The 25,994-nt window shown below is 47.7% G+C and overlaps 1 protein-coding gene across 2 annotated transcripts in view; it reads right to left on the bottom strand.

The window, feature by feature from the left end:
• The window catches only part of LOC148509055 (HEPACAM family member 2-like), a 35,383-nt gene extending 19,577 nt beyond the window's left edge, over positions 1-15,806 (bottom strand). For both annotated transcript variants that reach the window (XM_088443665.1, XM_088443664.1), the window contains exons 1-2: positions 15,612-15,806; positions 1,119-1,436 (exon numbers count right to left, since the gene is read on the bottom strand). In XM_088443665.1, the coding sequence (XP_088299791.1) occupies positions 1,119-1,436; positions 15,612-15,693 (400 nt within the window). In that variant the 5' untranslated portion in view covers positions 15,694-15,806. The remainder of the gene's footprint in view (positions 1-1,118; positions 1,437-15,611) is intronic.
• Between the last annotated feature and the right edge of the window lie 10,188 nt (positions 15,807-25,994).

A 25,994-nucleotide genomic window follows, 5' to 3' on the forward strand; every position in this document is an offset into this window, starting at 1 on the left:
CATGAAGATACTTAACACAGGAGATATCTCCTGGTTAAGTCCCCCTGCATTAATTTCCACACTAACCATACATTAGTACATTAGTATGGGGATGTAGAAATTAGGCTATTCATCAGATTCCGAAAATTATGTATTTTGAATTTTCGGAATTTGATGGTGTTACTATCCGCCACTGTGAGGTGGCGTATAGCGTGTTACACTTACCTGCTGTCAGCTGGGCAGGACCTCTGCCGGCTCCCTCCGTCACTCTGCTCACTTCTCAGGCTCCGTCTGCTGCTCTGACACTGTGTTCTCCCGGAAGAACACAGTAAAGTTTAGGGAAAAAAACGTTTTTCTTTTCTAAACTTTACTGTGTTCTGCCAGGAGAACACATGTAAGCACAGCAGACGGAGCCTGAGGCAGCTACAGCGGGCAGGTAAATCGGGAGGGGGGGGGAGAGGTGAGCGGAGGGGGATGGGGGGTGGTGGTTTGGGGGGTACAGAATTACCGCAGCTGTAGGCAGTGCTGGGCATGCTCTACTTTTACGGATATAACAGCACATGCGCAGCACTGTTTCCAGCTGCGGTAAGTTAGGGCAGGCAGGGAAAAGTATCTATTTCCCGGAGAGATGTCATCGCAAAAATGACAGCTTTTCGGAATAGATAGTTATGGGGAGGAGAATGATGAATTCCTTCCAGTAATTAGGTAGAACTCCATGCGCGTTCTAAACCTTATTACCTCCAAAGAAATTTTAGTTATGATGAATAGGCCCCTAATATCATGTATTCATTTTTTAATTTGGAAAATGGATACTGTTATTCCCCTAGTTTGTGGAACATTATAGTATAATAATAATAATAATAATAATAATAATAATAATAATAATAATAATTATAACTGGAGACTGCCTGTCATTGCTATGATTTATATATACAGTATAGGGTGTTATTTTGCAGCAAGATTTAATTTGCAGAAACCCGTTTGCTAGTTTTCAGCAACTTTGATCTTAAAAGTAGCAATAAATTAGACATGTAAACTGATTTGTAATGAAATAATGAAATTACAAATATCATATTAATACAGAGGATCAATAAAACAAATATATGCATGATCAATTCTCACTGCGGCATTGTGCTTACCATAGACTATGACTTGAAATCTCTGGAACTCAGGCGCAGCCCCAGTTACAACCTCACTGACTGTGTAATTTCCCGTATCGGATGTGTTAGTGATGTTTACAAGTAGGGAACCATTACTAATGATCTGCATTCTGTCTCTGGATGAGCTACTTGCCACAACAGATCCAAGCTTCAACCAGGCGGATGCCACTGTGATGTTGTTGAATAACCAGGAAATTGTTATATCTTCAGTTGTATTATAAGAGAAGGTCAAAATAAAGTTGTCACCAGTCAGAACGTTGGCAATAGATGGGCCTGATATAACCAGAGTCGTTCCTCCTGTTAAACAAAACAATACATCAGTAATAAACAGATAATAATTTATTTTACTTACACCAATTCTGTGTGTTTTGTTCACTTGACAGACATCTGTGAGTTACACTGGGAAAAGTAGGGACCTTGCTATATCCGTGCACTATTGATATAGTCTATTGGGGTGCTGGTCACTATAGGTGCACAGTGTATGTGAAAGTGACTGTAAGACCACACAGAGAGGCCTTATCCAGGATGCTGGGTACAGCAGGTAACAGAGAGCAATAGCGGTGACAGCGGTATATACTGTGGTAATGCAGGGGTTAATAGCAGTAACAGCGATGGCCATACAGACTAACAGCGACTTCACCTCAGAGCAGCTTAGTGCTGTAGTACTGTGACACTCTTGCACAGTAAAATGGCTGCAGTCTGCATATCTGGTCAGAGGTTGCACCTCCCTGCAGATTCTGGGTCCTAGTGCACAGCATGTATGCACAGAGTGAGGAAAGTGCAGAGTGTTGCTCTCCCAACAAGTACACTCTCCAACCAGTGACCAGAGCTGTAGCAAGCTTTGCTTGGCCCCTGGTAATATGGGAGGCATGGCCTAATTAAGTAGGCGTGGCCACACATCCTTCAGATAAAATTAGTAATTGGCCCCCCTCCACGCACAGCCAGAGGAGACAGCTGCTGCGACGTCAGTCTCCCTGTTCCCACAGCAGCCCAGCACACAACAGCATGTGCTGGGCTGAGGAGACACTGCCACTGACGCATAAGAGTGGGGGAGACAGGCGGCTTGCCCGGGCCCCTGCCAGGCCCCTTCATTTAGCCCGGTCCTGGTTAATTAATACCCACTACCCCCTCTCTGCGCCCATGCCAGTGACTCCTCCAATAGTTGCCAGCAGGGCTGTAACTAGGGTGGTGCGACCTGTGCCATGGCACAGGGCACCACAAGGCAGGGGGCGCTGTTTGGGCCTGTCACTTTTTTGTCTATTATCAATCTCACTTGTAGCTTCCTCTTACTTTATCCCCAGCATCTCCTGGCCTCTCCTATCTCTTCCTTGGCACTTCCCCATGAGGCCATGGCCCTTTTTTGGGTGCATAATGTCCCTATTTGAAATATAGGGTGGCATCAATGCTCTTTCTGGCACAGGGCACCAAAAAGTCTAGTTACGGCTCTGGTTGCCGCCGGGCTTCTGACATAAAATCATGCGATGTGAGGGGGTGGGCCTGTGGGAAAGAGGACGGAGCCTTGCGGCATCACATCACTGTGGGGGCATGCCTCTCCGAGATACTGGGCTGCCCCCAGGCTCCCCCTATACAGAGAACAGATGTCGTGCGCATGCGCACAGCATCTATTCTCCCACTGCTCACCCGCTGCTCTGCTATGCAAAGCCGTGGTGTGTACACCACGTTCACAGTCAGCCATCGGATGAGCATCAGAAAGCTGCATCCGAAGGCTGGCAACCATCGAATTCTGGTATTCAATGGAAAAAGTACTTCCATCGAATCGGAAACCATTGGCTTCCGATGTCCATCCCTAGAATGTATGATGGCACTAGAATTGTCTCTATATTGCATAGATTTCAGCTGAATGCTCTCTATATTGCATAGATGTAAGATGAACGCTCTCTATATTGCATAGATTCAGCTGAGTGCTCTCTATATTGCATAGATTTCAGCTGAATGCTCTCTATATTGCATAGATTTAAGCTGATGAACGCTCTCTATATTGCATAGATTTAAGCTGATGAACGCTCTCTATATTGCATAGATTTAAGCTGAATGCTCTCTATATTGCATAGATTTAAGCTGATGAACGCTCTCTATATTGCATAGATTTAAGATGAACACTCTCTATATTGCATAGATTTAAGCTGAATGCTCTCTATATTGCATAGATTTAAGCTGAATGCTCTCTATATTGCATAGATTTAAGCTGAATGCTCTCTATATTGCATAGATTTAAGCTGAATGCTCTCTATATTGCATAGATTTAAGCTGATGAATGCTCTCTATATTGCATAGATTTAAGCTGAATGCTCTCTATATTGCATAGATGTAAGATGAACGCTGTCTATATTGCATAGATTTAAGCTGAACGCTCTCTATATTTCATAGATTTCAGCTGAATGCTCTCTATATTGCATACATTTAAGCTGAACGCTCTCTATATTGCATAGATTTAAGATGAACGCTCTCTATATTGCACAGATTTAAGCTGAACGCTCTCTATATTGCATATATTTAAGCTGAATGCTCTCTATATTGCATAGATGTAAGATGAATGCTCTCTATATTGCATAGATTTAAGCTGAATGCTCTCTATATTGCATAGATTTTAGCTGAACGCTCTCTATATTGCATACATTTAAGATGAATGCTCTCTATATTTCATAGATTTCAGCTGAACGCTCTCTATATTGCATATATTTAAGATGAATGGTCTCTATATTGCATAGATGTAAGATGAACGCTCTCTATATTGCATAGATTTAAGCTGAATGCTCTCTATATTGCATAGATTTAAGCTGATGAACGCTCTCTATATTTCATAGATTTCAGCTGAATGCTCTCTATATTGCATACATTTAAGCTGAACGCTCTCTATATTGCATAGATTTAAGATGAACGCTCTCTATATTGCACAGATTTAAGCTGAACGCTCTCTATATTGCATATATTTAAGCTGAATGCTCTCTATATTGCATAGATGTAAGATGAATGCTCTCTATATTGCATAGATTTAAGCTGAATGCTCTCTATATTGCATAGATTTTAGCTGAACGCTCTCTATATTGCATACATTTAAGATGAATGCTCTCTATATTTCATAGATTTCAGCTGAACGCTCTCTATATTGCATATATTTAAGATGAATGGTCTCTATATTGCATAGATGTAAGATGAACGCTCTCTATATTGCATAGATTTAAGCTGAATGCTCTCTATATTGCATAGATTTAAGATGAATGCTCTCTATATTGCATAGATTTAAGCTGAATGCTCTCTATACTGTAGAGGCAGAGGTTGGTTGGCAAATTTTAGCTGGAGTGTGGTGGGGGGAGTGCAAGTACACAGTCTGAATCCCACCAGTGATGTCAATGGTGGGAACAGCAGAATGAACTTAGTAACCTGCAGCTCTCCATTGATTTCAATGGAGGAGCCGTTCATTGGCTGAGAGAGGCGGGGGCTCACCTCTCTCAGCCAATGAACGCTCAGATTCAGCTCTATAAAGGCAGAAGCAGCGTCTGAGCATTTCATTCGGGAGATATCAACCATCCTGGTTGGTATCAGTTGCGTGGATCGGGATTTTCATGTTTTTGTTTTAAGAAGACCTTGGATGCGTAGTTTGGACAAGGGGACCACTCCTGGTAATGTAGGTGAGTATGTATGTAATAAAACTGTGCTTTCAGTGTGTGTGTGTGTGTGTGTGTGTGTGTGTGTGTGTGTTTTGTGTTTTAGACTTTTCTTTGCAGGTGAACTACAGGTACCAACAGGCCCTTAATGTCCCGCATTTTGGTACTTGTGGTTCTCCAGGTACCAGCATGTGGGGGAGGCTTGCTGGGACCTGCAGTTCTACTGTAAAGACAATGTTGATACTTCTCTTATTTTACACCACACCTACACTATCAACCCACCACCCACCGCCCAAGGGTGTCTGGGATAGCCCCAGGCTATCAGCCTAGGCCAGGGGTGCTCTGGAGAGGGGGACCCCTTTATTGGAGGGTCCCCAACTCCCCGATCCCTGGGCTGGGCTGACTAGCGGTCAGTACTGATGCTGCGACTGGGGGGCCCGGTGAAAGTACTCCCCTGGCTGTGGCATCAGCCCCCACTAGAAAGGGTCCAGTGCTGGTTTTAATTATAGGGGGACCCCTGCGCAATTTTTTTCCCCCTATAATTAAAACCAGGACTGGCCTTGCAGCCTGGTGCTGGTACCTAAATTACGGTGGAACCCTATTCGTTTTGTTCCCCGTTATTATGCTTTTGGGGGGGACCCTACTTTTTTTTTGGTTTTTTTAATGAACCCTTACAACAACACACTTTCCATTAATAAACATACACAAATCTCTCAGATTTGTGTATGTTGAATGACAACTCGCAGCTCTGGAGGTGGTGCATTTAAAACTTCTATTGAGTCACCGATTTGAGAGTAAAACGCCCGACTTTTGCAAAACGAATAATGGTAAATTCCCGATTTAGGCAGAAATAAGTGAAAAGTACTTCCGAATTAAGCCGATGGTGATGTAATTTCTATTGTTCTATGGTGATGTCATTTTTATTGCGGCATTAAACCACCCTATTTCAACCTGAAAATATGAACAAATCACCTGACTTTAATGATAGTAAATTCCAGATTTGCAAAAAAGTGATATTATCACCCGGGAATGCAAATCGGGACCAACACGAATCTTAGTAAATTTACCCTTTATTCTGTATATGAAGTGCTGCAATGCAGCGACCGTGGCTTTTCCTCACCCAAGTCCTGTTGTGCTTCATCTGTGACTTTGTACATTTTAAAACTAATTCCTGTGTGGTTAATGTCGCAGCCCAGCGTCTCTGGTACCCTGTGAGTGGTGTTTTGCTGTGTCTGCGATGTGAATAAGACACAAAATGTAAAGAGAAAGACGGTACGCTAAACCTCTCGGAGCGGCTCCACGCCACATGGCGCATAGGTGCTAGGTGTACGAGGACACATCTGTATGCAATTACCTTACATAATGGTCACATGATCAATATGATATCTCAGTTGATACGGTATTGTAATTAGGGGTGAGCGGGTTCGGATTTCTGAAATCCGAACCCTCCCGGGCCCCCCGATCCGAGGCCGATCCGAGTCAGGCTCAACTTTTCCCGCCTGACTGGGATCTGAAATCGAGGCAAAACGTCATCATCCCGCCTTCCGGGTCTCGCGGGTTTTGGATCCTATATAAGGTACCCGTGTCGGCGCCATTTTCTCACTCGGCTGTGGACAGTGAAGAGGGAGGGTGGGAGTTAGGGCTGGCTGGGCTGTGTAGTGTAGTGTAGTGTAGTGCAGAGTAGTGTTCTGCTGTGCTGTGCTGTGCTGCTGTTGTCCATAGGGGCTGTGCCCACTACTTCAAAGTCCATAGGGGCTGGCTGTGTTGTGCTGTGCTGCTGTTGTCCATAGGGGCTGTGTCCACTACTTCAAAGTCCATAGGGGCTGGTTGGACTGTGTTGTGCAGTCAGTTGTCCATAGGGGCTGTGTCCACTCCAAAGTCCTGTGCAGTGTACCAGTCCTAAAGGGGTGCTGTAGTGTTGTCCAGGGGGTGCTCTGTCCGTCAGGGGTGCTCCCCCAAAGTACTAAAAAAATATATATTTTTTCTGTGTTTGTGCACTGTGGCTGCACGTGCATCAACAAATGAGCAGCGCCAAGCGTGCGCCTGTGTCCCATTAGTAAAGGGCCGGCTGGCTTGTCCGTTAAAGGGTGCTGTAACCCCCAAAGTACACTCCAAACAAAAAAAATATATATTTTCTGTGTTTGTGAATTGTGTGCGCAGTAGCCGCACGTGCATCAACAAAGTAGTGCCAAGCGTGCGCCTGTGTCATAAGTAAAGGGCCGGCTGGCTTGACCGTTAAAGGGTGCTGTAACCCCCAAAGTACACTCCAAACCAAATAAAAAAATATTTTCTGTATTTGTGAGTTGTGTGCGCAGTAGCCGCACGTGCATCAACAAAGTAGTGCCAAGCGTGCGCATGTGTCATAAGTAAAGGGCCAGCTGGCTTGACCGTTAAAGGGTGCTGTAACCCCCAAAGTACACTCCAAACCAAATAAAAAAATATTTTCTGTGTTTGTGAATTGTGTGCGCAGTAGCGCCGCACGTGCATCAACAAAGTAGTGCCAAGCGTGCGCCTGTGTCATAAGTAAAGGGCCGGCAGGCTTGACCGTTAAAGGGTGCTGTAACCCCCAAAGTACACTCCAAACCAAATAAAAAAATATTTTCTGTGTTTGTGAGTTGTGTGCGCAGTAGCCGCACGTGCATCAACAAAGTAGTGCCAAGCGTGCGCATGTGTCATAAGTAAAGGGCCAGCTGGCTTGACCGTTAAAGGGTGCTGTAACCCCCAAAGTACACTCCAAACCAAATAAAAAAATATTTTCTGTGTTTGTGAATTGTGTGCGCAGTAGCGCCGCACGTGCATCAACAAAGTAGTGCCAAGCGTGCGCCTGTGTCCCATAAATAAAGGGCATGCTGGATTGACCGCTAAAGGGTGCTGTAACTCCCAAAGGGCACTCCAAACAAAATAAAAAAATATATTTTTTTGTGTTTGTGAATTGTGTGCGCAGTAGCCGCACGTGCATCAACAAAGTAGTGCCAAGCGTGCGCCTGTGTCCCATAAATAAAGGGCCGGCTGGATTGACCGCTAAAGGGTGCTGTAACCCCCAAAGGGCACTCCAAACAAAATAAAAAATATTTTTCTGTGTTTGTGAATTGTGTGCACTGTGGCTGCATGTGCATCAACAAAGGAGCAGCGCCAAGCATGCGCCTGTGTCCCATAAGTAAAGGGCCGGCTGGCTCATTTCTTAAAGGGTGGTGTAACCCACAAAGTGCACTACTCTCCAGCAATAATAAAAAAATATTTTCTGCGTTTGTGTGCGCCTTAGCCGCACGTATATATCAATATAACATAAATGGAGGACCAAACTTTCTCCGATAAAAATAAAATAGGGAAAGATCAAGAACCACTTCCTCCTAGTGCTGTTGCTGCTGCTGGGAGTTGTTCATCATCCCAGAGAGGAAGTAGGAACACCACTACTTTTACTAAACAATTGACCCTCCAACAGTCCCTAGCGAGGAGGATGAAGTACGACAGCAGTCATCCTGAAGCAAAACGTATAACTGAGGCCTTGACTGCTATGTTGGTGTTAGACGTGCGTCCGGTATCCGCCATTAGTGCAGTGGGATTTAGACAATTGATGGAGGTAGTGTGTCCCCGGTTCCAAATCCCATCTAGATTCCACCTGCATCCTCAAAGCAGCAGCGACAAGCGTGCGTCTGTCTGTTAAAGGGTGGTGCAAACAATAAAAAAATTCTTCTTTTTTTTTCTGTCTTTGTGAAATGTGTGGGCTGTAGCCGCACCTGCATCCTTAAAGCAGCAGCGACAAGCGTGCGTCTGTCTGTTAAAGGGTGGTGCAACCCTCAAAGTGCGCTCCACAAACAATAAAAAAATTCTTCTTTTTTTTTCTGTCTTTGTGAAATGTGTGGGCTGTAGCCGCACCTGCATCCTTAAAGCAGCAGCGACAAGCGTGCGTCTGTCTGTTAAAGGGTGGTGTAACCCTCAAAGTGCGCTCCACAAAAAATAAAAAATTCTTCTTTTTTTTCTGTCTTTGTGAATTGTGTGGGCTGTAGCCGCACCAGCATCCTCAAAGCAGCAGCGACAAGCGTGCATCTGTCTGTTAAAGGGTGGTCATCCAAGTAGGCATGTCAGAAAGTCCGTACCTGTACTGGCAGGAAAAAGAGGCAATTTGGAGGTCCCTGTACAAACTGGCTCTATTTTACCTGAGTTGCCCCCCTCCAGTGTGTACTCCGAAAGAGTGTTTAGTGCAGCCGGGAACCTTGTCAGCGAAAGGCGTAGGAGGTTGCTTCCACAAAATGTGGAGAAGATGATGTTCATAAAATGAATTATCAACTCTTCCAGGGAGACCAGACTCCAGAAGGTACAGAGGGACCTGTGGTTGTGGATTCCAGCGGGGAAGAATTAATACTCTGTGAGGATGAGGATGTACACAACACTGAAGAGGGTGAGGAATCGATGGATGAGGAGGATGAGGATGACATCTTGCCTCCATAGAGCCAGTTTGTGCAGGGACAGATTAATTGCCAGCTTGTTTTGTGGGGGCCCAAACGAACCAATCATTTCAGCCACAGTCGTGTGGCAGACCCAGGCGCTGAAATGATTGGTTTGTTAAAGTGTGCATGTCCTGTTTATACAACATAAGTGTGGGTGGGAGGGCCCAAGGACAATTCCATCTTGCACCTCTTTTTTTTCTTTGAATTATGTACTGTTTGGGGCCTAGTTTTTCAAACTGCCATCCTGTCTGCCACTGCAGTGTCACTCCTAGATGGGCCACGTGTTTGTGCCGCCCACTCGTATCTCTTAGCATAGTCATCCAGCTACCTCGGTGCAACCTTTTGGACATAAAAACACTATTGTGAGGTGTGAGGTGTTCAGAATAGACTGGAAATGAGTGGAAATTAAGGTTATTGAGGTTAATAATAGCATAGGAGCAGAAAAACACACAAATTCTGTGATTTTAGCTGTTTTTATGCTTTTTTTAAAAAAAAATACAGATCCAAAACACAAAACCCAGAACCCAAAACACGGAAGGGTGGTTTTGGCAAAACCAATCCAGATCCAAAACACGAAGAAAGATCCAGATCCAAAACCAAAACACAAAACACGAAAAGTGGCCGGTGCACACCCCTAATCGTAATGATTACTTTATTTTGTGTTATGCTGAATACTAGTTTTATATATGCTCATATTTTGGGATGAGCTATGAAGCAAATATAAACGGTTTATTCATCTGATTAATTCATGTCCAGATAGTTCTTCACCATTCACATATAACATTCCCACCTTGGGTCTCTCATCACTAGTCTCATAAGATCTATCACAGGAGGAAAGCACTGAGCATTAAGTTACATTCGTCGGTTCACACACTGTGGGCCTGATTCAGAGCAGCTCGTAAGCGGCCGCTCGTTCGCTCCGAACGATGTTTGCACATCTGCGCATGCGTATGGGTTGTAGTACGCATGCGCGAACCAGTCATTGCGGTCGAAAATCGTGTGCTCGCAAAATAGCGGATGCCTGCTAATTTGAGTGACAGGATGAGGCGTATGTGGGTGGTAACAGGGGAAGGTGCTTGAAAACGGGGAGTGGAGATCCGAACGCAGGCGTGCCAAACGGTCAAAACGGTCGTTTAATGGGTGTGCATAATTAACAAAGCAGCGTTATCGACCACGTCACTTGGTTGTCTTTTAGCCTGAACTGCTCGCAGTGATTGCGGTAGGAAAATCCAACCACAAGCACTGCGTGCAGTTCATACGCCTTTCGATGTACTCGATTAATCAAATAAATAGCGGAGATGACGTATGATGCGAGCGGCCAGGGGGCGTTTTTTCCAAAATAGTGAGCGCATGTTTCGTTCGCTCGTTCAGACATAGAGACGTCAACAGACCGCAAAAAGCGAGTGCTTAATTTAAATAGCCAGCCCCTTTTTCTGAATGAGCGTCCGCAAATAGCGTCCGGCTCTGAATCAGGCCCTGTGTGCGCCAAATATTTTCTTATTTCTTGAGTGAGAGTGCACCACATGCAGTGTGACTTCTGCTTTGGTAATAAGTACTATATGCGTGCTTTTATACATTCCCTGGGTATTTCCACCTGTCTGGGGTTTTCCCTCTTTGTTTTTTGTTTTTTTCGTTTGTTTCCTTTTTGTGTTTTTTTTTTTTCACTTTGTTCCTCCCCCATCTCCTTTTGTGTTGCTGAACCTAAGACTCCCATTAAATGATTTGGGTATTGTAGATGCACCCTCCAGCCGATTCAGTAACAGTCACAAAGTTGGTTTGTGCTCTGTCAATGACGTAGCGGCAGTGCTGGAACAGGGCAATTTTGGCCCCCGTGCCGGCATCATGACGTCATGCCAAGTGGGCGGGGCAGCTGGCACCAGGAAGTACATCACTGTCTTGAGCATCCTTAGAACACTTAGGGTAGATGTACAAGCTGCAAGGTGGTAACCTGCAAGCCAAATATAGGGATTGTGGGGCAGCGATGGTGCCGCTCCCAGGTCCCTGGGTAACAGCACAGCTCACACACCCTAGTTACAGCCCTGCACAACCGCATAAAGTACGACTAGGCCAGCTTAATGTCAGCCCTAAGTATTGAGCAGGTATACGACAGCACATGCCACGCACCCCAAGCCACTCCTGTACAGAGCAGCCTCTAATGAATAGGGTCAGATGAAGCTGGTAGTTATTGGAATTGCTTATAGCCACTTGACATAGCAATCTTTCTAATATATATCACAAAACCACACCACATTAAACAAACCAGGACCACATGGCTTTTATTAACAATACTTTGCCAGCCAACCTATGCACAAACTCCTGGGGGTAAATTTACTATAGTGATAGTTTTTAGAAGTGAGTTTTAGAAGAGATGTTGCCCATAGCAACCAATCACATTCTAGCTATTATCTTCTAGAAGGTGCTAGTTAAGTGTTAAATACAATCTGATTGGCTGCTATGGGCAGGGGTGTATCTAGGGGTCCTAGCACACCCCCCAACACCCATATTTTTTGTAAAATTACACTCTGTACTTATAACCTCTCCCCAGCCATCCCTTCTGTCTCCCCAGCCAGCTCCCATGTTTCATCAGCCAGCACCTCCTTCTGTCTCATCAGGCAGCACACATTCGGTCTCCCCAGCTATCCCCCTTCTGTCTCTCCAGCCATCCCCCTTCTGTCTCCCCAGCCATCCTCCTTCTGTCTCCCCAGCCATCCTCCTTCTGTCTCCCCAGCCATCCCCCTTCTGTCTCCCCAGCCATCCCCCTTCTGTCTCCCCAGCCATCCCCCTTCTGTCTCCCCAGCCATCCCCCTTCTTTCACCCCAGCCATCCCACTTCTGTGTCCCCAGCCATCCTCCTTGTGTGTCCCCAGCCATCCCCCTTCTGTCTCCCCAGCCATCCCCCTTCTGTCTCCCCAGCCATCCCCCTTCTTTCACCCCAGCCATCCCACTTCTGTCTCCCCAGCCATCCCCCATCTTTCACCCCAGCCATCCCACTTCTGTCACCCCAGCCATCCCACTTCTGTCTCCCCAGCCATCCTCCTTATGTGTCCCTAGCCAGCCTCCTTATATTTCCCCAGCCAACCTTCTTCTGTGCCCCCAGCCATCCTCCTTCTGTCTCCCCAGCCATTCTCCTTATGTGTCCCTAGCCAGCCTCCTTATATTTCCCCAGCCAGCCTCCTTATGTGTCCCCAGTCATCCACCTTCTGTGTCCCCAGCCATCCCCCTTCTGTCTCCCCAGCCATCCACCTTTAGTCTCCTCAGCCATCCACCTTTAGTCTCCTCAGCCATCCTCCTTCTTTCACCCCAGCCAGCCTTCTTCTGTGCCCCCAGCCATCCTCCTTCTGTGTCCGCAGCCATCCTCCTTCTGTGTCCCCAGCCATCCTCCTTCTGTGTCCCCAGCCATCCACCTTTAGTCTCCTCAGCCATCCTCCTTATTTCATCCCAGCCATCCTCCTTATGTGTCCCCAGCTAGCCTCCTTCTTTTTCCCCAGCCAGCCTCCTTGTTTTTCCCAAGCCAGTCCCCCTTCTGTCTCTACAGCCCCGAGCCAGCCGCATCCAGCCCCCGCAGCCCACACACATACTTACCATATCTTCTGGCTGCAGCCGGCTTCTCTTCAGTGCAGCAATGCGGCGTGCGCGACGTCATGACGTCACACGCGCCTTGTGCACACACAAAAAACAAAAATGTTATTTATTCATTGTGTCTACCAGGCAGCCGCTGGCAAGCGTCTACCCAGCTCTAGACATCTACCATAGGTAAGAGGCAGGGGTGTATCCATGACTCCAGTCCTGGCAGTCCTGTACTGATTCTACCCCTTGGCCGTGGATGGCACCACCGGCTGGTCGCCCTCCCTACTAGGCCGGCGTCCCTGGTGAGTGCCATCCTGGCCAATGGGTAGATACGCCCCTGGCTATGGGCAACATCTCTATTAAAACTCACTTCTAAAAATTCTCATTTTAGTAAAATTACCCCCTGGTGTTTATTATACCTGTTACCATTGTATTTATGTGTTAATAGCTGTTGCCTGCGGAGGTGTAAATTATGTGGGACAGATATGTGGAGGTGTAAATGATGTGGGACAGGTATGTGGAGGTGTAAATGATGGGGGACAGGTATGTGGAGGTGTAAATGATGTGGGATAGGTATGTGGAGGTGTAAATGATGTGTTCCAGGTATGTGGAAGTGTAAATGATGCGGGATAGGTATGTGGAGGTGCAAATGATGCGGGATAGGTATGTGGAGGTGTAAATGATGTAGGACAGGTATGCGGAGGTGTAAATGATGTGGGATAGGTATGTGGAGGTGTAAATGATGTGGGACAGGTGTGTGGAGGTGTAAATGATGTGGGACAGGTGTGTGAAGGTGTAAATTATGTGGGACAGGTATGTGGAGGTGTAAATGATGTGGGACAGGTATGTGAAGGTGTAAATTATGTGGGACAGGTATGTGGAGGTGTAAATGATGTGGGACACGTATGTGGAGGTGTAAATGATAAGGGACAGTTATGTGGAGGTGTAAATGATGTGGAACAGGTATGTGGAGGTGTAGATGATGTGGGACAGGTATGTGGAGATGAAAATGATGGGGGACAGGTATTTGGAGGTGTAAATGATGTGGGACAGGTATGCGGAGGTGTGAATGATGTGGGACAGGTATGTGGAGGTGTAAATGATGTGGGACAGGTATGTGAAGGTGTAAATGATGTGGGACAGGTATGTGGAGGTGTAAATGATAAGGGACAGGTATGTTGAGGTGTAAATGATAAGGGACAGGTATGTGGAGGTGTAAATGATGTAGGACAGGTATATGGAAGTGTAAATGGTGTAGGACAGGTATGTGGAGGTGTAAATGATGTGGGACAGTTATGTGGAGGTGAAAATGATGGGGGACAGGTATGTGGAGGTGTGCATGATGCGGGACAGTTATGTGAAGGTGTAAATTATGTGGGACAGGTATGTGGAGGTGTAAATGAGGGGGGACAGGTATGTGGGGGTGTAAATGTTGTGGGACAGTTATGTGGAGGTGAAAATGATGTGGGACAGTTATGTGAAGGTGTAAATTATATGGGACAGGTATGTGGAGGTGTAAATTATAGGGGACAGGTATGTGAAAGTGTAATATTAATGGGAGAGGGTTTTTCAACTTGCAGGTAAAAGTGTTTATTCCAACTTTTTACAAACTTGTATAAAAACATTGAAAAATTACTTTACAGACATAAAAACACCATCTTGCCATCATTGATTCACCATTAATAAAAAGTGCAAAAATCAGCCATTTGACACCTTTAAGAACCTCCAGTACTTTCCTTATGGCCACTAACAACCTTCTATATGGTCCTGATATCTCAGTTGTCACTTTTTTGAGGTCCAGGATGGATTCCCCACACTTTCATGCCCTTCTCCCAGGTCTCATCTTGTAGAGAAGTCACGCACCTTCGCCAGGAGTACAGTGTGATGTATGCGAGTTTCATTAAACAAACCCACATTCTTAAACTCACATCTACTGTAACTGAATTGAGCCCTTACTCTGCAAATGATTAGTATAAAGAAGAAAAGGAACGCTCTACATTCCTGCATTGGACTGGCTATTCTGAATGTTACATTTACTTCCTCTAACCATCCCAGGGCAGGATAGTTACTGTACATACTATACTAGAAACAACCATCGGAGGGAGGCGATTCAGTGCAATATTATAATACGTGAAACATTTGCAAATGACTGCATTGTTATATATTTACCATTTTGTGAAAATAAGAGTCTTTGGCACTAACTAGATACTAATGAAAGATATAATTATCATGGGATGATGCTGTCCTGTACCTGCTGCCTTCGCTGAACTGTGGGTCTCATTCAGACCCGCTCGCAAGCGCCTATGCGCTCACAAACGGGTCGATGTTGAGGCCCTGCGCACGCGCAGCAGCCGCACTGCGCGTGCGCAAGCCCCGGAGCGAGAGAGAAATTCTCTCGCTCCGGGGCTCACTACAAAAGGGGCGGCTGTCGATGGTGATCGACAGCTCGCACCGTTTTGTAGGCGGGCTGGGGGGGTGGCTGGCCAAACGGAGGTGTTCCCGACGGAACGCCTGCCGTTTGGGGGAGACCCCACTGACATCGCTCTAATAGAGCCGAAAGCTCACTGGGGCTTGCGGTAGACGAGACCCTACCACAAGGGTCTCGTCGCAAGCCCCGATGGTCACGATGGTCTTGACCATTGCGACCATCAACCTGGCCACTCGCTAAAGCTGTGGGTGGTCACTCACAGCCTAGCAAGCGGCCAGGAGGTCGGCTCAGAACATAGAAGTGGCCGCCCTCATTCAGAGCAAGCTCTCGCATTTTGCGAGCGGATCTGAATGAGGTCCTGTGTCCAGTAATGTATAATACAGAATAAGGTGACAGGTACTTACCATAAAGAAGCAGGAGGATGAGGGTGCAGACCAGACTGACATAGCTGCCCATATCCTGGGGGGCTCTGTACAGCTGTAACATCAGAGCGAGGATTAGAGAGCCGCAGACATCTCACAGGTAACAGGTGTGTTTAATGTAGTGGTCACCTGGAAGACATAAGAGAGACAGAGGAGGGGGCGGTGAGGGAGGAGGGAATGGAGGATAGTGTAACAGGTACATGACATACCTCCACCCCACACTCTCCCAGTTCCTGCAGCCGGAGTTACAGAGATCTAATATATCAACATAGCACACAGCACACCTGACTCCTTACCTGTCACCTTATTCTGTATGTATGTATGGATAAATACACACTACCACCTACTTGCTGTATGCACTGGAGATTTCCTGTATGCCTTGTTAAACTGTGTGTACAACTGCATAGCACTACATTCCTTGTGTAGTAATATATTTGAATTATTATTTGAAACATTAGGGCAATTTTTGGCCCAATTGCACTTCCCCCCCGTCCCTCCCCTGGAGCTGTTCTGGCCTGTGGGTGTTGAGGCGCTGTCAGACTGCCTTTGGGATGAGCGCCATAGTGGTGAGGGAATAGGGGTTGAAATTGGGGTTGGGACCCCAGAGCTGCTGCTTGTGCCAGCATCATGGGACGTGACAATATTTTGTGCCAAATTAATTATACTTGCGTTTAATTCCCTAGTGGCTTGGGCCTAACTCTCCATTATTCTAAGCATACTTTGCTGTATTGCCATTTTAGCCTCCATGATACGCAGGTACTGACCATGATACCGGTTCATATCACTGCGCATACACTCCATTATATTAACAACCTGGCTGTGAAATTTGTTTTGCCGTGTGCCACACCTGTGTATGTTGTTGGTGAGGTGTGCCAAACTGCCCATACATTCCACCTGGTTTTTTTTATAATTTCTTGGCTGGGGGATTGCTGTGTGGCCCTTGTCTTATCTAATAGCTAACATGATTGTTCATGGAAAAAGTACACTTTATAAAAAGAGCATTTACAGTAAATGACACCCTACACTACTAACATTCTGGTGAAAATGTACTAAAGTGAGAGTTTTTATAAGTGGAGATGTTGCCCATAGCAACCAATCACGTTGTAGTAATTATCTTCTAGAAGGTGCTAGTTGAATGTTAAGTATAATCTGGTTGTATGCTATGCCCAACATCTCCAGGTATAAATTCTCTCACTTTAGCAAATAGAGCCCTGTGTGTAAGTGGTTGTGTAATGTGTATGTTGTGTGACCTTTATAGGATTGTAAATCACCTTCAAGATGAAGGTCCTGGCTGTACTGGTGTCCCCAAATCCCGACGTTGGAAGACCGCCAGTGAAGATCCCGACAGGTAAGTATTTTACCTATTCACTAACCCTACCCCCCCAAACCCTAACCCTCCCTTAGGGGTGCCTAACTCTAACCTCCCCCCAAGTGCCTAACCCTAACCCCCCCTGTAAGTGCCTAAGCCTAACCCCCCCTTCCCCACAGCCTAAACCTAAGTCTCCCGGGGGGGTGCCTAACCCTAACTTGCCCCCGGGGGTGCCTAGCTTTAACCCCCCCTTCCCCTAGCCTAACTCTCCCGGGGGGGTACCTAACTCTAAGTCCCCCCCTGGAGCCCCTAACCTAACCCTCCCCCCTGCGCGGCTGCGCCCAGTTTACCTTCATTCGGTAATTTGATGAAAAATTACTTCACAGAAAGGGAAGTGGACAAGTGGAATAGCCTCCCATCAGAGGTGGTAGAGGCTAAGGGCGGGATGTACTAAAGGAAAAATGCGGTAAAAACCCTGTTTTCGGGGTTTTTACCGCATTTCCATATGTGCTAAGCCCCGCCCACCCTTTTTTCGGCGCGGAGGGTAATGCCAGAAAAACCTGGCGTTACCCTATAGAAGTCTATGGGCTTCTTGCCGGACCCCGCACCCGACGCTTCGCCGCCGCCCCGCTGTCACCCAGCGCTGGCCCCCACTCACCTGCTGTCCATGATCATTGGCCCGCGCTCCTCCTGGGTCCTCCATCTCCTCCTCCTCCTAATCTTCTTCCGGGTGCAGGGAGGAGGAGGAGGAGCCCAGGGTTTCCTGCACATGTGACCAGCAGGAAGTTCCCGGGGCTCGGAGGGGACGGGGTCCCATGGAGACCCGGTCACCCGGCGTTGGCTGCTTCGCAAAGGGCAGCTCTTATCACAAGACCTGTCCTTTGTGATACTAATCGCATATGTTAGTACATATGCGATTAGTAATGTTGCGGTGACTGGCGGAATGGTCACCGCAACCTTAGTACATCCCGCCCTAAGACAGTAGAGCAATTTAAACATACATGGGATAGCCATAAGGATATCCTTCAGAAGAAGTAAGGATCAATAAGGGTTGAGGTAATAATATGTTTAAAAATGGGGCAGACTAGATGGGCCAAGTGGTTCTTATCTGCCATCAAATTCTATGTTTCTATGCATGCCGAGCGTCGGGCTCCCGGCGTAGGTAAAATGAAAGGCGTCGGGATTTCGACGCCTGTCATTAGACCCCTGCTGGGATTAGACAGTCGGGAAGCCGTCGGTTGGCATTTAGACTGTTGGCTTCCTGACTGCATCCCGTCCCCAGCAGCTGCTGTGGTGACAACATGGACACCCTGCGTGATGCTGTCCTGAGGGATGAAAGTCCTAAAGAGAAGTAAAACACAATTAGACCTTTGTTCAGATTGTCCCTTCACCAACCACACAGTGCTAACATATTTACCTACCGCCAGAGCCGGATTTAGACCTCATGGGGCCCTAGGCAAGATACCAGTTTGGGGCCCCACTCCCTCAAACTACCCTCATATCCTGTCCATCACAGCCCCTCTCTATCCCCCTCATTACAGTCACCTCCATCACAGCTCCTCATATCCCCTCTTCACAGCAGACCTTCATCCTAGCTCACTCATTCCCCCCCCATGGAGCCCCTCACAGCCCACCACCCCTCATCAAAGCCCCTCATAGCACTCCTCACCACAGCCCGTCATCACAGCCCCCCTCACTCCCCTTATCACAGCCCCCATATCCCCCTCATCACAGCCCTCCATCACATCTCAGTCCCCCTTATGAGAGCCCCCTCCATCACAGCCCCCTCCATCACACCTCCTCTCACTCCCCCTCATCACAGCCTCTCCTCATAGCCCCCTCCATCACAGCCTCTCCTCATAGCCCCCTCCATCACAGCTCCTCTCATTCCCCCTCATCACAGCCTCTCCTCATAGCCCTCTCCATCACAGCATCTCCTCATAGCCCCTCCATCACAGCCTCTCCTCATAGCCCCCTCCTTCACAGCCTCTCCTCATAGCCCCCTCCATCACAGCCTCTCCTCATAGTCCCCTCCATCACAGCCTCTCCTCATAGCCCCCTCCATCACAGCCTCTCCTCATAGTCCCCTCCATCACAGCCTCTCCTCATTGCCCCTCCATCACAGCCTCTCCTCATAGCCCCTTCCATCACAGCCTCTCCTCATAGCCCCCTCCATCACAGCCTCTCCTCATAGCCCCCTCCATCACAGCCTCTCCTCATAGCCCCCTCCTTCACAGCCTCTCCTCATAGCCCCCTCCATCACAGCCTCTCCTCATAGTCCCCTCCATCACAGCCTCTCCTCATAGCCCCCTCCATCACAGCTCCTCTCATTCCCCCTCAACACAGCCTCTCCTCACAGCCTCTCCTCATAGCCCTCTCCATCACAGCCTCTCCTCATAGCCCCCTCCATCACAGCCTCTCCTCATAGCCCCCTCCATCACAGCTCCTCTCATTCCCCCTCAACACAGCCTCTCCTCACAGCCTCTCCTCATAGCCCTCTCCATCATAGCCCCCTCCATCACAGCCTCTCCTCATAGCCCCCTCCATCACAGCTCCTCTCATTCCCCCTCAACACAGCCTCTCCTCACAGCCTCTCCTCATAGCCCTCTCCATCATAGCCCCCTCCATCACAGCCTCTCCTCATAGCCCCCTCCATCACAGCTCCTCTCATTCCCCCTCAACACAGCCTCTCCTCACAGCCTCTTTTCATAGCCCCCTCCTTCACAGCCTCTCTTCATAGCCCCCTCCATCACAGCCTCTCCTCATAGTCCCCTCCATCACAGCCTCTCCTCATACCCCTCTCCATCACAGCTCCTCTCATTCCCCATCAACACAGCCTCTCCTCACAGCCTCTCCTCATAGCCCTCTCCATCACAGCCTCTCCTCATAGCCCCCTCCATCACAGCCTCTCCTCATAGCCCCCTCCATCACAGCTCCTCTCATTCCCCCTCAACACAGCCTCTCCTCACAGCCTCTCCTCATAGCCCTCTCCATCACAGCCTCTCCTCATAGCCCCCTCCATCACAGCCTCTCCTCATAGCCCCCTCCATCACAGCTCCTCTCATTCCCCCTCAACACAGCCTCTCCTCACAGCCTCTCCTCATAGCCCTCTCTATCACAGCCTCTCCTCATAGCCCCCTCCTTCACAGCCTCTCCTCATAGCCCCCTCCATCACAGCCTCTCCTCATAGTCCCCTCCATCACAGCCTCTCCTCATAGCCCCCTCCATCACAGCTCCTCTCATTCCCCCTCAACACAGCCTCTCCTCACAGCCTCTCCTCATAGCCCTCTCCATCACAGCCTCTCCTCATAGCCCCCTCCATCACAGCCTCTCCTCATAGCCCCCTCCATCACAGCTCCTCTCATTCCCCCTCAACACAGCCTCTCCTCACAGCCTCTCCTCATAGCCCTCTCCATCACAGCCTCTCATCATAGCCCCCTCCATCACAGCCTCTCCTCATAGCCCCCTCCATCACAGCTCCTCTCATTCCCCCTCAACACAGCCTCTCCTCACAGCCTCTCCTCATAGCCCTCTCCATCACAGCCTCTCCTCATAGCCCCCTCCTTCACAGCCTCTCCTCATAGCCCCCTCCATCACAGCCTCTCCTCATAGTCCCCTCCATCACAGCCTCTCCTCATAGCCCCCTCCATCACAGCTCCTCTCATTCCCCCTCAACACAGCCTCTCCTCACAGCCTCTCCTCATAGCCCTCTCCATCACAGCCTCTCCTCATAGCCCCCTCCATCACAGCCTCTCCTCATAGCCCCCTCCATCACAGCTCCTCTCATTCCCCCTCAACACAGCCTCTCCTCACAGCCTCTCCTCATAGCCCTCTCCATCACAGCCTCTCCTCATAGCCCCCTCCATCACAGCCTCTCCTCATAGCCCCCTCCATCACAGCTCCTCTCATTCCCCCTCAACACAGCCTCTCCTCACAGCCTCTCCTCATAGCCCTCTCCATCACAGCCTCTCCTCATAGCCCCCTCCTTCACAGCCTCTCCTCATAGCCCCCTCCATCACAGCCTCTCCTCATAGTCCCCTCCATCACAGCCTCTCCTCATAGCCCCCTCCATCACAGCTCCTCTCATTCCCCCTCAACACAGCCTCTCCTCACAGCCTCTCCTCATAGCCCTCTCCATCACAGCCTCTCCTCATAGCCCCCTCCATCACAGTCTCTCCTCATAGCCCCCTCCATCACAGCTCCTCTCATTCCCCCTCAACACAGCCTCTCCTCATAGCCCTCTCCATCACAGCCTCTCCTCATAGCCCCCTCCATCACAGCCTCTCCTCATAGCCCCCTCCATCACAGCTCCTCTCATTCCCCCTCAACACAGCCTCTCCTCACAGCCTCTCCTCATAGCCCTCTCCATCACAGCCTCTCCTCATAGCCCCCTCCTTCACAGCCTCTCCTCATAGCCCCCTCCATCACAGCCTCTCCTCATAGTCCCCTCAATCACAGCCCCCCACTTAGACTTACCTGGTCCTGGTGGCTCCAACAGTGGCAGCAGAAGACTGGCAGACGGCAGGGGACAGGTCTCGCTGCGACATCGACGGGAACCCTCCTGAGCGCTGCGCCGTGCCTGCGCAGGCAGCTGTATCACAGTGATATAGTCTGCCCGGAGGCTCTCTGGGAGTGGAGGCGGGACCGCGTGACGTCATGACGTCACATGGTACTCGCGCAGTGCTCCTCTGGGAGCGCTGTGATCATGTAAATTCTTCGGGCAAAGGGGCCCGTCCATGGGTCCCGCCGGGCCCTATGCGAATCCCTAGGGCCCGGATGCCTAGCGGGAAATCCGGCCCTGCCTAACGCTTCTTTATCCTCAGCAGTCTCTAATGTAGAGGGGCGGGCTGCGGCTGCGGAGGCCGACTTCTGCACTGTAAAATGTAAATAATATGTTTGATATTTTGTTATAAATTAATCATTTTATGGCTTAAAATAATAAACACTTGTTCAGTTAATTTATGCACACAGAACGCATGATGCCATGAAGAGAATGTATATTACTTTTATTTTTAAATAAAAATAATGATTACATTTTGCTACAGTATTCATGCTCAATATTGCTCACATAAATAATGGTTGTTGGACTATACAATGTTTTCTGCAAACATAACAAACAATACCAATATTCTGCTTGTAACTGTCAAATGGATGTTCCATATTTTAGACCTGGAAAACTTCACTGCAACATTAAAGAAAACCTTCACATACAATGCATGTTTATAATAAGTAAGGCAGCCATTAACGTCCAGTACGCTCACAAATGGTGCAAAAGTATTCAATTTTGACCACCTCACAAAATGATTTGCTTCATCTAGTTAAGGCCAAAAGGTTGCATCCAGCTAGCTGGCTAACTAAGCTAAGTGACACAGTGGGCGGCAGTAACATGTGGCAGTTCAGCTTCTAATTTCCAACACAGATACATTGTGTTATACAGTGTGGGTTGGATACACCAATAGTGCACTTACTGTGACAGCAGTGTCAGCAGAGCGGGGTTGCTGACAGTGGCCCTCATTCAGAGCCGGTCGCTATTTGCGGTCGTTCGTTCTGGAAAAAGGGGTGGCTATTCAAATGAACCGTTCGCTCTTTGCGGTCTGTTCACGCCTCTAAGTCTGAACGAGCGAACAAAACTTGTGGCCGTAATTTTGAAAAATACGCCCCCTGGCCGCTCGCACCATACGTCATGTCCGCTATTTATTTGATTAATCGAGTACATCGAACAGCGTCTGAACTGCTCGCTATTCTTGTGGCTGGTTTTCCTTACCGCTATATTGCGAGCAGTTCTGACTAAAAAAAAACCAAGTGACGTGGGCAATGACGCTGCTGTATTAATTATGCACACCCATAAAAAGCCTGTTTTGACCCTTAAGCACACCTGCGTTCTGATTTCCACTCCCCATTTTCAAGCACCTTCCCCTGTTACCACCCACATACGCCTCCTCCTTTCACTCAAAACAGCAGGCATTTGCTATTTAGCGAACAAACGATTTTCGTCCGCAATGACTGGTTCGCGCATGCGTATTAAAATCTGTACGCATGCGCAGATGAGCGAACATCGCTCAGAACGAACGAGCGGCCGCTTACGAGCGGCTCTGAATGAGGGCCAGTGTCCTCAGTACATGGAATGGCAGTGCTGCGGTGCTGGCAGTGTCCTCAGTGAAGGGTACCGGTGATGTCGGCAGTGCGGGGGTGCCAGCTGTGTCTTTAGTGCAGGTTTGCTGGCTGTGTCGGCAGTGCGGGGGTGCCAGCGGTGTCGGCAGTGCAGGTATGCTGGTTGTGTAAGCAGTGCGGGGGTGCCAGCGGTGTCGGCAGTGCAGGTTTGCTGGCTGTGTCGGCAGTGCGGGGGTGCCAGCGGTGTCTTTAGTGCAGGTTTGCTGGCTGTGTAGGCAGTGCGGGGGTTGCTGGCGTTGTCCTCAGTACATGGAATGGCAGTGTGGGGTGCCAGCGGTGTCTTTAGTGCAGGTTTACTGGCTGTGTCGGCAGAGCGGGGGTGCCAGCGGTGTCCTCAGTGCATGTGTGCTGACAGTGTTGGCAGTGCAGGGGTGCTGGTGGTGTTCTCAGTGTGGGAGTGTCGGACTCGGCAGTGTGGGGGTCGCTGACGGTGTCCTCAGTATGTGGGGCAGCAGTGCAGGAGTGTCAGCAGCAGTGGTGTCGACAGCGGGGGATGCTGCAATGGGGGTGCCGGCGGTGTCGGCAGTGGGGGAGCCGGCGGTGTCAGGTGGCGGGGGATGGCGGGCGCCATCTTTTTCTCTCTCCTAGTGCATTTTCAATGGGGTTAACGCTGATTGGCTGAGAGCCGTAACAGACGGCTCTCTCAGCCAATCAGCGTTAAGCCCTCTCAAAATAAAACCTCGTGACCCGACAGCGGGGTCACGAGGTTTTGCCTCGGGTGAGGAATCCGGGGCAGGCAGGGAGATCGAGCTGCACTCGGATCGCCCCGGATCCCCTAAATTCGGGTGGATTCGGATCTCTGAGATCCGAACCCGCTCATCTCTACCCACAATATGAATCCATTTCCCTGTTGAGCATACTTTCCATTTATGAAACACAAAAAAAAAATTGGTAAGTACTTAACAGGGAAAAAAACAAATATGAAGGTAGCGCTAATATTTACAGATCCTATAGGTATCGCTTTTAGAGGAAGGAAAAAAGGGGGCTCACCCTCCCTGATAGATATAGTGGATAAAAGAAAAACCTCTAGCGCATCCTATAGATACTAATTAAATGAAATAAGCAGTGATAATTATAATGCAGGTTTATTGATCATGCTAACTATTTAAAAAACACTGACTTACAACACGTAACAGATAACATAGAACTGTAGGACATACTAACATATAGAGTAGAGAAATAAAATAAAATAAAATAGAATAAAAAAGGGGGATGCAGACACGCTAAATAGCGAATTATTCTGGTCCCTATTCAGGATCAATATCCAGGAAGTTTCCTTTGGTAGTGAAATGTCTTTAATTCAACACATGTAGTCCAAAAATTAAATCCAAGCAGGGGGCGATCAGTTGAAAAGTTTGCCGGCAAACTAAAGGGTACCTGATAAACTGCCGTATAACGTCCAGGTCCCCCTCCACTGTCATCAACGCGTTTCACCTGTCATTAGGCTTCCTCAGGATGGTGTGTGGGTCTCACTTCTGCCGCCTTATATATCTGCTTGATTGTCGCTCTCCGCCCAGCCGTACTACGTGTACTTCCGGTCGGCGGGCCGTCACATCCGGTTACGTCATATCCGGTTATCTCTTTGTTTTTCATCTGGCCATTCGTTCTGCACCTCTGATCCATGTGGTCCAGGCTTCACCGTCACTTCCTGTTCAGTCAGGATGCGGCGATCACCTGGTTCTCCCGCGTGGTCATCTGTGTATATTCCCTCCGATATCGTCACTTCCCGTTTGGGAGTTGCCAGGAACCAAGATGGCCACGTGCAGTTGTATGTTGTCCGTCTTTTAAGGGAGTCCCTTTGATAGTATTCATCACATTTGTTCCTACTCTCAATAGGATACAATGGACGTCCATATTTGATCAAAATGAAAACCGTGATAATTCAAAGTTATTTTCCAAATTCATGTTAGTCAAGAGTATAGGTGGATTGATAAAAATACTGAAAATAAAATTAAAATAAATAAAAAATATATATATAAAAGAAAATAAAAAACAAAAAGAAAATAAAAATTAAAAATAAAAATAAAATAAAGGAAAATAACAAGGAAGATACATATAACATCGGACATCACAAACACATAAATAACTACAGATGGGCTCCTAGTTTAGTATAAAGGAGATACCTCTGATAGTTTAGAGGTCAATGATCTGAGTTCATCCTCAAGTTTTCAGGAAAGGTGCCAAGTCAAAATCAATATTAAGGCCCCTAGGCTGTAATGTACCTAATTCAAAAATCAACTTTGTTTCCTCTTTTAGCAGAATATCATTAAGATTCCCTCCACTCCATGGAATTTTTATTTGCTTTAGACCCACAAAAGACAGTTTGGAGGGATCGCTATCGTGCTTTTCCTGGAAATGCTTGGAGACACTGTGGTTCTCCTTATTGTTTTTAATGTTGTTCAGATGTTCATTTATTCGTATGGACAATTTACGTATTGTCTTCCCTATATATTGGTACCCACAAGGGCAAGATAGTAGGTAGATTATTCCCTTTGAGTCACATGATATTTTGTGCTTTATTTTGAAAACTTTCTTTGTAGTATGTGATATGATGTTACATGTAGGTTTAGTGGTGACACTTTTGGTTTTTTTACATGCGCTACATCTTCCACATTTGTAGAATCCTGAGATGTTTTCTTGTAGCCATGTATTTCTCTCCTCTTTTTCTATATGAAGATGACTTCTAACTAAATTATTCTTTATAGTCGGGGCTCTTCTATATACGATCCTTGGTGTTATTGGTAGAAATGGACTAAGTTCTTCATCTGCTCTTAATATGTGCCAATGTTTTTGGAGAGATTTCTCCAGATGTTTACTTTGTCCAGTGAATTCAGTAATGAAAGCTATATTCTCTTCTCCAGTTGCCAGTTTTTTCTCTTTATATT

Source organism: Taudactylus pleione, unplaced genomic scaffold, assembly GCF_031769625.1.
Source record: "Taudactylus pleione unplaced genomic scaffold, aTauple2 ptg000332l, whole genome shotgun sequence".
Classification (NCBI taxonomy): domain Eukaryota; kingdom Metazoa; phylum Chordata; class Amphibia; order Anura; family Myobatrachidae; genus Taudactylus; species Taudactylus pleione.